This window comes from Egretta garzetta, unplaced genomic scaffold (genome assembly GCF_000687185.1).
Source record: "Egretta garzetta isolate BGI_Z169 unplaced genomic scaffold, ASM68718v1 scaffold418, whole genome shotgun sequence".
Classification (NCBI taxonomy): Eukaryota; Metazoa; Chordata; class Aves; order Pelecaniformes; family Ardeidae; genus Egretta; species Egretta garzetta.
In genome coordinates, this window is record NW_009260492.1 from 441601 (window position 1) to 452873 (window position 11273).

The 11273-nt window shown below is 55.7% G+C and overlaps 1 protein-coding gene across 1 annotated transcript in view; it reads right to left on the reverse strand.

Moving 5' to 3' along the window:
* CSNK1G2 (casein kinase 1 gamma 2) overlaps positions 1-10872 on the reverse strand; it is a gene marked incomplete at its 3' end in the record, with an annotated part of 20310 nt that extends 9438 nt beyond the window's left edge. Inside the window, exons 1-2 of the mRNA XM_035899762.1 lie at positions 10504-10872; positions 1467-1963 (exon numbers count right to left, since the gene is read on the reverse strand). Of these exons, the coding sequence (XP_035755655.1) occupies positions 1467-1653 (187 nt within the window). The remainder of the gene's footprint in view (positions 1-1466; positions 1964-10503) is intronic.
* Positions 10873-11273: the final 401 nt, after the last annotated feature.

The following is an 11273-nucleotide window of genomic DNA, read 5'->3' on the forward strand; positions in this document are numbered from 1 at the left end:
GCAGCTGGTGCAGCAAAAATCCCTCAATACCTCTCCTTCCACAATACCTAGGTCTGGAGGAACGATCACAGGTCTTCGTGACACCGGGAGAGACGGACCCTCCGCGGCTGGATGTGGGAACCACTTGGCTGGATTTTAAACAGAGCATTTTCCCAAGCTCTGCAATTAAGCGGCGATCCCATCGGGGAGTTCGGGAACAGGACGGTTTAGGCTGCCACCAGCCAGTCTGTCATGCTGGGAAGAGCTAACATTAACTCCCCACAGACAGAGGCGGCACAGGGAGGTGGGTAAACTCACCCCACCCTCCGCACGGGTGCCTGAGCTGCCGGCGGCACCTCCCAGCAGCCTCCCACCTCCTGCTCCTTTTGCACGCAAACAGCCTGCCGAGACGACCACACTTACTGCAGGTTTAGCTCAGAGCTTGGTTTGAGAAGGCGCTGCTTAAAATATCACGGAGCAACAAGGCCTACGGCTGTCACAAGCTCCCAGCCTGCTCCGGGGACCAGGTCTCTTCCCTCTTCCTAGGGCACAAGCCCTTTCCCAAAGCACTGGCAGCCAAGCCCAACGCTCCGCCTGGCAGAGACTCCACCAACACGTCAAAGGCACATTCCTGGAGACATCCAGACTGTGCTGCTGGCACAGCGGTGCCTGGCACTGCCAGGCCTCTCCCAGCTGCCTGATGCCAACCGAAGGGTTAACAGCTTGCTGAGAGCCTCCTGGGGCATGCAGAGTCCTTGGAAGAGGAGCAACCTACCCACCCTCCAAACAAGAGCTTGCTTCAACCATTTCCTGATAAACTTGGTTCAAAATGGAAAGTGACCGTGGAAAGTGCTCGGGTTTTATTCAGCCCTTTCTCTCTCCCCTGCATAAAATTTTAGGAGACTCTCTGAAATGACCAGAGAATTTACCCAGGATGAAATACCGACTTCTCTTCCCCTGATGCTCGCTCTGGCAGAGCAAACACCCCACAGGTCCCCACTCTCCATCTGCTCTCCCGAGGCCTGTGGCGCAGCAGGAGGGCGCACAAGTGGGGTGAGACCCAGCGAGCACACAGTGGCATCTTGTGAAACACTACTCACTAAGTGTTCCTGGCCGGGGGCGGGGACGGACACCCAGGCCTGCGTGGACCACCCCCACTTCCAACAGACAGGACTGAACTGTAACGCTCTCCCCGACAAACCTGAAGAGCGATAGGTATGGGGAAGAGACAGGTAACACCTCTGCAGTCCTTCGGGCTGTGATGGGCTTTGAAAGATCAAGCACAGTGTGAAGGGGCTGAGGAAAAGGAAACTCTGTGAAGGAAGCAAGGGCGATCTGCAACGTGCAATGCTTCAACACTGCACGGCTGCCCAACACCCTCGGTGCTGACGGTCACAGGCGTGTGCCAGCTCCTCCCGCAGGAGGGGGATGCCAGGGCACTCCCTGCACAAGCAGTTATAGCGAGGACAGAAGACGACCCTTCTCACCTAGACGGAGCTCCCCGAAATTGCCGCATCCAATCTTCTTGCCGACCCGGAAGTTGGGACCCACCATTAAGACTCCCGAGTTGGTTCCAGCACTCCGGCTTCCATGACTGCTCCTTCCTCCACCTGTCTTGGACATCCTTTTACCTTCCTCCAGCTCCCCTTTCCCTCCTCTCTTATCAAAATCCATAAGTTTGTGATACCCCGGCCTCTCCACGGTTACGCTGCTGCCATACAAATCCCAGAGCTGCCGAAAGTTGAGGGGTGAGGAGAAAAGAAGCAGGGTTCTTCTTGGTTAATACACCATCACGGTGAGCGATGGGAGGGCGGGGCGTGGAGAAGGAGGGGTAAACGGCCACCCACGGGTGCTGGGCTACTGAAATGTTAGTGCTTTCCAAGGTCTCGCCGGGATTGTCATCATCGCCTGTTACAGGGAGTTCTTTGGTGGAGAGAACATCCTGCGGAGAGGGTCCTCCCAGCGTGGCTCCTCGGTCTCCCAGCTGCAGAAAGGAGAGGGAGAAAATTAGCACAAGGAGGCAAAGGACAACAGGGAGTTGTCTCCAGGCTCCTGCCCTCAGCTCTGCGGAGTCCCTCCAACACCCTCCCCGCATTACAGATAACCCCCACAATGATGAAGGGTGCCGCAACCGAGGGGTGGGAGAACCATCACAGAGTGCCCCATGTCTAAGATGCCGGCATAAATAAATAAGTAAGTGTCTGGCCATGGCAGCAGGCGAAATGCTTGATGGGCATCTCCAGGTTGGAGCCAGTGGCAAGAACGATGTCCCCACGGGGAAGGGCTGCTGGCAGCAGGGAGATCTTCGGAGGCCCCAGCCGAGGTGCTCGGGGCCAGGCTGCCGCTGGTCAGACCCGAGAGCGCCCAAGAGCAGAGGACACACGTAAGCCACTGCGTTACAGGGCAAACCATGTCAGGAGGGTAATTTCCTATGAAGTGAAAAGAGGATATTCTCCCCAGACAGCTCCCTGCCAGGAGGGTCCCTGCGGGTCCAGAGGCTGTGGCCAGCTGAGTCAGAGCACTTCCCCCCAGCACCAGCCTCCGTTGCGGCCGGGCTGGGACCTTTGTGCCAGGACGCGTGGGAGAGCACCGGGTTTCTAAGGAGCTCTGTGTGTGTGTGGGGAATGACCACGCTCAGGGCCCCCACAAGAGCCCGCCCAGGCCTGCCAGGCTGGGGTAAAACAGACACTGGCAAACAGGAACCGCTTGCCTCCACGGCGAGCTCCTGATTGCCACTTCTTCCTCCGCTCTTGCAAACGAACCTTGATTTTAATTGCAAAGCTCGGAGAAAGGCACGTTGGCCAACAGGGCTGCTGGCTGCAGTCTGGGCAGAAGCCGCTGTGCACTCGTGGGGGGTAACTGATGGCCATGGATGCCTGCTTGCTCAGTGGTCGTGCAGCCTTGCCTACCTCATGTGCGCAGCTCCCAGCACTTCCCAGTGAAGCTGGCGGGAAGCCCCGTGCTGGTGGTGGGGTAAGGCAGGGTTCCCCTCGGTCCCTGCAAACAGGCAGGACTCGGATCAGCCCCTTGAACCAGGGAGCTCCGTCCCATGTGCACTGCAGGGGGGCTGGACTAGATGACCTTTAAGGGTCCCTTCCAACCCAAACCATTCTACATCAGCTTCACACAAGCCTCCCCTGTGCACCTGACTGCGTTCACACTGGTACAGCCCAACATCGAGGCCAAATCAGCCCCTCTCTCCCTTCCGGAGGGGCGAGATGACAAGTACCACCGACCAGCTCCGTGCTGAGGGAACCAGGTTCCCCAGAGGGAGCCGTGCTCTCCCTCCATCCAGGACTCCCACTGGAGCTGCCGGCGGGGAGGTCAGGCTTGGTCCCTCCTCGCAGGAGGCAGCCAGAGCGTGCCAGGCACAGGACAGCCAGGAAGCTAAATACGGGCTGGGAAGCACAGAGGGTCAAGCAGGAGACGGGTGCACACCGGGAGGCCACGTGAGAGACAGACAGACTGACTGACCGATGCACGCACACACGCCCCGCCTTCCCCCCAGCGTTCATCGTCTCTGGTTTTGCTCCCAGCTCAGCCCTTGCTGCGTTTGCGAGCAAGCCGAGCTGGGGGGCAGCCCCCACCCCTCCCCGATCCCACTCTCACCACCTTCCTCCGCTCCTCTCTGGGCTCCCGTGATGCCCACCAAGAGCCCTTGCCGCCGCGGCCTCATTACCTGCGGGTTAAACAAGCAAACCCACGCCCCTCCAGTGCTCAGACTCCAGGAAATGAGCACACTGCAAGTCCTGACGCTTGGCCAAACCCTGTAAAACTTTTTATTGGCTCTCAATAGCTATTAATAACAAAAAAAAGGCTTCTTGTGCTAAAGGGTGCATGGGGGGAAATGGGGGAGGGTCTAAGAGCAACAGAGGGGAAAAAGACAGCCAGAGCTGGAGCTCAGCACAGGGGAAGGACCGGCTGTGCAATGGTCTGCGGGCAGGGGAGCCGCTCCCTGGGGCTGCCCCGCTCCCCGTCCTCACCTGACACCGAATCCTCACCAGGGCCCACCACACCCTGTCCACAGCATCCTGGCAAAACATCACTGCCCTCCAGGAGGGACCGGAGCTGCAGGCATTGAAGGTGCAGGGTGCTGGCCTGGCTGTTGCGGGTGCATGACACCCATCTGAGGGACCTCCCGGTTCAAGTACTGGGGAACAAGGCTTTCACGTGGGATGGGAGCTCCCTCCTTCCCCTGCAGGCTCTGTCCTCCAGGCCAATGGCTCTGGTGCATCCCCGGAGCACAACAGCCCCAGCGCAGAGCAGCCCAGCCACCGCCAGCAGGCCAACACCTGGGGACCATCCCACTGCACCCAGTGATCATAGAATAGAATCCTAGAATCACTTTGGTTGGAAAAGCCCTTTAAGATCATCGAGTCCAACCTTTAACCTAACCCTGCCATCCCACCACTAAACCCTGGCCCTAAGCACCTCACCTATCCTTTTAAATCCCTCCAGGGATGAGGACTCGACCACCTCCCTGGGCAGCCCATTCCAGAGCCTGACAACCCTTTCGGTGAAGAAGTTTTTCCTAATGTCCAACCTAAATCTGCCCTGGCGCAACTTCAAACCATTCCCCCTCGTCCTATCGTCCGTTACCAGTGCATCTTGGCCAAGGGAAACCGAGGCACACAGAGCCTTCCAGCTTCCCCAAAGGCCACGGGGGCAGCTACGGGCCGGCTCCTGCGCTGACGCTCCCTTCCCCTGGCAGCCAGCGGTCTCCGTCCCGTGCCAGCAGGAAGCGTGGTGGGAGCGGCAGCAGAGCAGGGCTTCCCCACGCTTTGTTCTCCCCCAGCCCCGAGCACACACGGCCGACACGTGATATCCTGCTCATTCTTTGCTCCCTTGATAATTTCCGCCCTGGGTTCGGTGCATGGCGGTGCCCTCCCGCCCGTCTCACGCTTCTCCACCTCTGCCCAGGCGCCAGGGAGCCATTTCCCCCACGACCTCCCAGCTCCTGGAGCAGGCGGCGCGGCACAGCCCTCCCTGGGTGTTTCGGGAGCCACCTTCCCCGGACGCGGCTCCTGCCAACACCGGGGAAGGGGAGGCAGCCGGCGATGTGCAGGCCATGCTGCTTCATACCCCGTTTTCATTTTGAATCAGACCTTTATGTTCAGTCCCAGGGGATTTCAGGCCCAGACTGTTTGCACAGTCAGGCGGCCGACAGCCAGAGCGGAGGGAGCTCCAGCCCTGCGCTTGAGAATTTTTTATTTTTTTTTTTCTTTAAGAGAGTTATGGGCCAGTCTATGCAAGGGAATTTCAGACAATGGAGCAAGACAGAGCCCTAACAGAAGGGGAAAAAATAAATACTGCTTCCTGCGAGCACTGGGAGGCTGTGCTGTCTTCCCCCAGCCCAGACAAATGCAGGCAGCAGCGTAGCACGACTCTCCAACCCTGCCTGCACAGCGAGTCCCGGCCTTGGGAACAGCCCTCCTGAAAAAGCCCAGCTCTAAACCCCGATTTCAGGCAGCTGGGCCAGGGCAATGACCAGCGAGGCCACAGCCCTGATCCCCGCGCCACGGCTGCGTGCCAGCCAGCTGCCGCGCAGCAATTCCCCCCTTCCCAAAGCCGGGCGGTCAGAGCAGCAGGAAGCCACTGAACCATGGCCGTGTGAGTCAGGCAGGGGCAAGTGATGCTTCTCCAAACTCTACCCACCAGCCTCCCCCGTGGATGAGCCACGGGGAGCTGAGGGCTGGGAGGAATCTATTTTCGCATCCAAAGAGCGCCAAGGAGAGGCAACAGCTCTCTGTACCTCAGTACAAAAGCAGGACCCACCTCTCTGTGCGGTGTCAGTGACTGGTCAGGTTTTCCACTCTGTGCCATAAAGAGATCTCTGGCCTTTAAAATTGAGAACAACCTAATTAGAAACAGAAACCTTTGGTAAAATCCCAGGACTCCCACTGCTCTGGAGCCAAGAGCCTTGCAAAACCCATGTTTGTTAAAACACAGCAGCCTTTGGATGGGCAACAGGGACCCAGACCTGCCCCATCCCACCACCCCAGGGTAGCAGCACCATGGGGAAGGTGCCCCGATAAAACTGAGGGCACAGCCTTGCATTTTGAGCAGGCATCCTCACCCAGAAGGTCACATCGAGGTAAGCAGCCTCAGAAAAGCAACTTCTAGGCTGGATTTGTTGGCCTGGTATCAAATCTGATGCAAGATGAGCCTAAGAAAACTTCTTTCTCTCTTTGGGGGGAAAAAGGAGGGAGGGGGACAAATAAGTAAAAGAAAAAAAAAAAAAAAATTGGCCTGAAGTTTGGTAGAAGAAATTCCAAAGCAAGCTGTGGTCTTAAAACAAATAAGCACTGCCCAGCAGTGTTTGCAATGCAAGAGCTCCAAGCCAGGGAACCTGAAAGTGAAATAAACTGCAGACAAGTGCAAGTGACTTTGGCACCTCCCAAAAACAGAACCACAAAAACACTGAAATTACCATAAAGGGGGCAAAACCACACTCGAGCAATCATCTGAAACCCAAAGAAGGGGTTCACGTTGTTTTTGTTGAAATATTGGGTTCTTTTTATTTGCCATCTGGCTTTGAGCATGCCAGGCCTGCTCCAGCCACATTTACGAGCTTTTCCCTGCAGTCATGAGGGCGAGAAAAAGGGATTGGGGGTGGGGGTGGGTTGTTCATTGTTTTTTGTAAAAAAGAAGAAAAAGCTGCCATTCTAGTGCTAGCCCTTGTCTCCGAGACCTGTGACTTGGACTGAAATACCAAGGCTCGGGCAGTTCCTGGCCACATGTGCAAGTATAAAATGCTGAAAAGTTGTATTTTTAAAAATTTCTTTCCTGTAGAGTGAAACCTTGTGGCTGCTGAGAAAGGACTTGTACAAGACCATCTGGGGCACATTGTTCTAGGCCCTTTACACACACACAGTGTTCCTGCCCGAACCAGGTTACAATTAAACGGGGCAAGACAAAAGAGGGGAAGAAAAGGAAAAATATAGCGGCCTGGAGCAGGGAAGCGATTGGTGAAGGTCAGGGAGCAGGTCTGTGGCACTTCTCGGAACAGATCCCAGGTGTCCTGGACCAGCCAGCACCCCCGGGGCGGGTGCGATGCTGCTACCAGCCACGGAGGCTTGACTGTACCGAGCCCTGATCTCCGCAAGCCTTTGGGATGATTACTTGAAGCCGGTTTCCCCGTGTACTCTGTGCTTCGTGAGCAAAAGAGAAACACAGCTGCATCCAGATGAAAGAGAAAGGAAAGCTTCTTGAGAGCACAAAAAAGAAAAGCCCTTGACACTACACAGCTCCAAGTACAGATCGCTGCCAATTAAAAGCTAAAAATAAGCACGAATACCCTGATGTCCCAAAGGACGACCCATCAGCTGGCTCCCAAGACAAAAATCCAGACCAAAAAGCAACCGGTGGCCTTACACAGCTGAAACCAAGCCCCCATAAATTTTAAAAGTTTAAGAGGCAGATGAAGTCTTAGCTTACAGGGAGATCAAAAGTCTTAACGTAAAGCAAGATCCAACATCTTTAAAGCAAGCTGCAGACGGTCCCAGTTGATGTCTACAAAGGTTTGTAGTTAAAAACGTATTCCAGTCTTCAGTGGCGGCAGCCAACCCTGCTCATGACAAAGCGGGGAAAAGCTGGCCACGACACAGAGGTTTCCCCAAAATGAGGGGTCATGGAAAGCCTCACCAGGCTTCCCACAGAGAGAGCCCTGTAACGGGTACAGTCAAGCCAGAGGTGGGAGTGGAGGCATCGGAGGGACACGGGGCAGCTCCCTCCTCCCATGGGAGGGCAGGAGAACCAGGGCATCCCACAAGAGCCTCAGTGAGCAGAAAGGCAACGGGCTGGAAACCTCCAGCTTTTGAGCAGCCTGCAGACATGCGAGCACTACCTGACCAGCCCCCAAGCACCACGGCAGCGCTGCTGGGGCTCTCTCCATCTGCCCCGCACCCGACACGAGGCCTCCAGAGACCCCAGACGAGCAGGACAACTCTTGGTACTCATGCACGGCTCTGACTAGGGGCATTCCAGGTCAAGCAGGCTCGGGAGGTGAACAGCTCATCTGGGGTGTAAGCAGCTATAGAATGAGAAACAGATGCTGAAGGGGGGCAAAAAACCCCCCAATCTCATTCCAACCTAATGCTGTGAACTGTAGTGGCACAAAAGGTCCTCCTGGGATGGAGGTTTGTGCCCACACCTGCATCCTCCACAGGGCCACCGTTCCCACGTGCACCTGGAGGAACAAGACGGCAACTTGCGGACAAAGGCTCTTCCAGCTGCTCCAAAGGAAAGGAACTGGCCATAAAGTCACCTTCTCCCACCAACTTTGCTCTGGGCTAAGAGGAAAGGAAAAACCTTCTGGAGTGTCCCCGTGCAGCAGAACCCCTTCCCACTGGGCCTGCAGTGTCCCGTGCTCTGCAGGGCTGGCTGAGGTCCTCTCGCTGGGCTGAAGCTCCTCAATTCTGCTCTTTCAAACAGCTGAAAGCTTCAAGGAAAAGCCTGTCCATACAGCTACGACAAAAGGGAAATCCAGTGGATTTTCCAAGATGTAAAAAGAATGCAACAATTTCTCATATTCTGGAAATTTCGTGTTCAAACCATATTTGTCCAAGCCCAGTGCTAGCATCTCTTGTGGGACAGCCAACATGACCGGTACAACCAGACAACCTGTACTGGAGCAACAGCAAGTGCATACACATAGGTAAAGACCCAGCTTAACCCACTGTTACTTAACTGATGTTTAAGAACAAAATACAAGCGAACTGGAAACTAGGACCACCTTTACAGCGAGGTGGGAACAGTCACACACCGTCGGCACTGATTTAATTTCACAAACTCCTCTCTTCCACAACCCTCCTCTCTTCCACAACCCTCCTCTCTTCCACAACCGACACAGAGCTGTGAAGCTGGGGGTGACTCACTCCCAGCCCCGCAGCCGTACCAGGAACCCGCTCCCCACGCCACTTTCCTTCCCTTTTCTCTCTGCGCACACACACATCGGCGCCGCAGGAGAAAGCCCAGTTTGAGACGGCCCCGTCAGACACCGCAGTAAGCCCCGTTCCTGCTTCTACCTTGGCAAGGTGGCATCATGCTCCAGAGCGTGCTGCAACTCAAGTCTCAACATTTATGAGAAAAATGCACGCTGGGTAGATTTTTGAGCAAACAAGACTGTTGGTAGGAGGGGTTTTTTGTTTGTTTTAAATGAAGAGTACTTCCAAGACTTGGACTTGCTTGGGCAACAGGAAAGTCGTAAGCTGGAAGCGTCAGCTCCAATCCCTGCCTTGTGCTGCTGGGCTCAGGCGATGCAACATGCTCCACAGGGACCTCCTGAGCTTCCTCCACCCCATACATGTCCCTCTCCTCCCTAGCTGGACACACCAGCTCGCCATCAGCTCCTTCCCACAGCAGATGTGCCCAAGAAGCTCGGACGCAGGCCCGCAGGGTGGGCTGTCTCCAGCTGCATCAGCAGCTTCCCCAGGAGGAAGAGGGAAACCTTGCCATCGTGACCCCCACCCAGGGAAGTTTCCTCCATGGGCTGGAGAGGCAGCGGAGCTGCACAGCACCACCTTGCTCCAGTCACAGGAGACCCAAGCAAACCTACTGGGGCAGCAGTATATTTCCTTGTGGCAAAGGCAGATTGGCTTATTCTGGCCCAATTTCTCCCAATCCCTCAAGGGAAGAGGGGATTGAGTGTTTTGACCAAGGAACTCAAGGCACCTGGCAGAGAAGGGAGTTCTGGATGTGAGCATCTCGCCTGCCACGGCACAGGGGAGTTGTGCCAACCCTGGCAGGACAGAGGACCGGCTGCGTCTCGCAGGGGACGGCCCCTGCGGAGGAGTTTGAGCAGCAGGGCAAGGGTGAAGGAGGCTGTATCTGTCCTGGGGAATCCCTTAAAAAAAAAATAAAAAATCAGGAAGTCCTGAAAGCAGCCGCTTTCCCAGCAATGCACGACGCCCGCGCAGTTTCTGCTGATCGCAACCACAAGAACATCATCCCCCAAGCCCAGCAGGGTCGGGTTTAGCAGAGATGGCGCCCAGGCCTCCTCGCAATCTCCGACGCTTTTCCCAGCTTACAGCGAGGTGGGAGCCAACACAGCTCTGTTTACTCCGTTTCCTCCTTTGTGCGTTCATGTTGGTGTCAGCACAACAGGAAGCTCTTGTTAAATAGTTTGTTACTTAACTGCTGATGCAGAGCCGCCGGGGAACCCAGGCGTAACGTGCAGCACGTTTTGAGAGGTGGGGGAGCCTCGTAGCTCAAGTTCAGGGCTGGGATCTGAGAGCTCTCAGCTCTGCCGCTGCCTCCCTGGTGATTTGGGCATGTACTGACTTCCTGGCCCTTCACATCCCGGCCGTTACACTGGGATAACAACTCCCCTGCATCTGCCTTGTTCATCTGAGGTCCCCAGGGAGATGCTTGGCTCGTTCGCAGCTTTGGAACGGTGCTGAGAGCTCAGCAACCTTCCCCCTGCCTCCTCCAAGGCATCCTTCATGGAAAAGGACAAGAACCCAGGAACTGAAGAAGCTCCCCCACCAAGCAGCAGCACGATCCCGCAAAATCCACCCACCGTACCTGCACTCCTGCTGCCCAAGGTGCGAGGTCATCAGCCCACCGGTGGGGAATATCCAACAGTCACAGATCTACTTTTTAGATCCCGACGTCAAGCCCGCCAGGCTGCTCGTCCCAAAGAGCAGCCCTCGTCTGAAGCCCATCTCCCCGCCTGCTTCCTCACAAGCCGTTGCATCCCTCATGGCACAAACACGGACACCGGTTCACGTCTGTACAGCGCTATCAGACTGAGTCATCGATTACACGGCAGACGCAGTCCTATCACCATGGTCACTGTACCAGGAGCGTTTGAAGCGCGGTTTCCCCTTCGACACGGGGAACGGTTGCGGCTGGTCTCCCCCTCCAGCAAACAGAGACACCGCAGCACGGTTTCACTTTTGGCCCCACAATGTTTGCAATTAGGAAGTTTGCAAGGGCAGTTTGTCCAAAACATGGGGTTTTTTTTCCATCCAGGTTGTTTCTTGAAAAGAAAAAAAAAAAAAAAAAAGCCAAGGCTAATGTTCCTACCAGAATTTCTTCTAGTGTTCAAGGGGAAAAAAAAAACAACCAACCCAACAAAACCACAAAAACGCTAAACTGTGGCAGCAAAGCTTTTAATCCAACATGATCCGAGCATCCTCATTCCAAACCTCCCCTCCCTTCCTGGCTTCCCAGCTCTTTACTGAGAACATGGTGTGTCGGTGAGGAGGGAGGACTCCACCCGCACACGTTAACCCAGCTCAGCCCCCCCCAGCAGGCACTCATAGCACCTTCGGACTCGCCAGTCCCCTCAT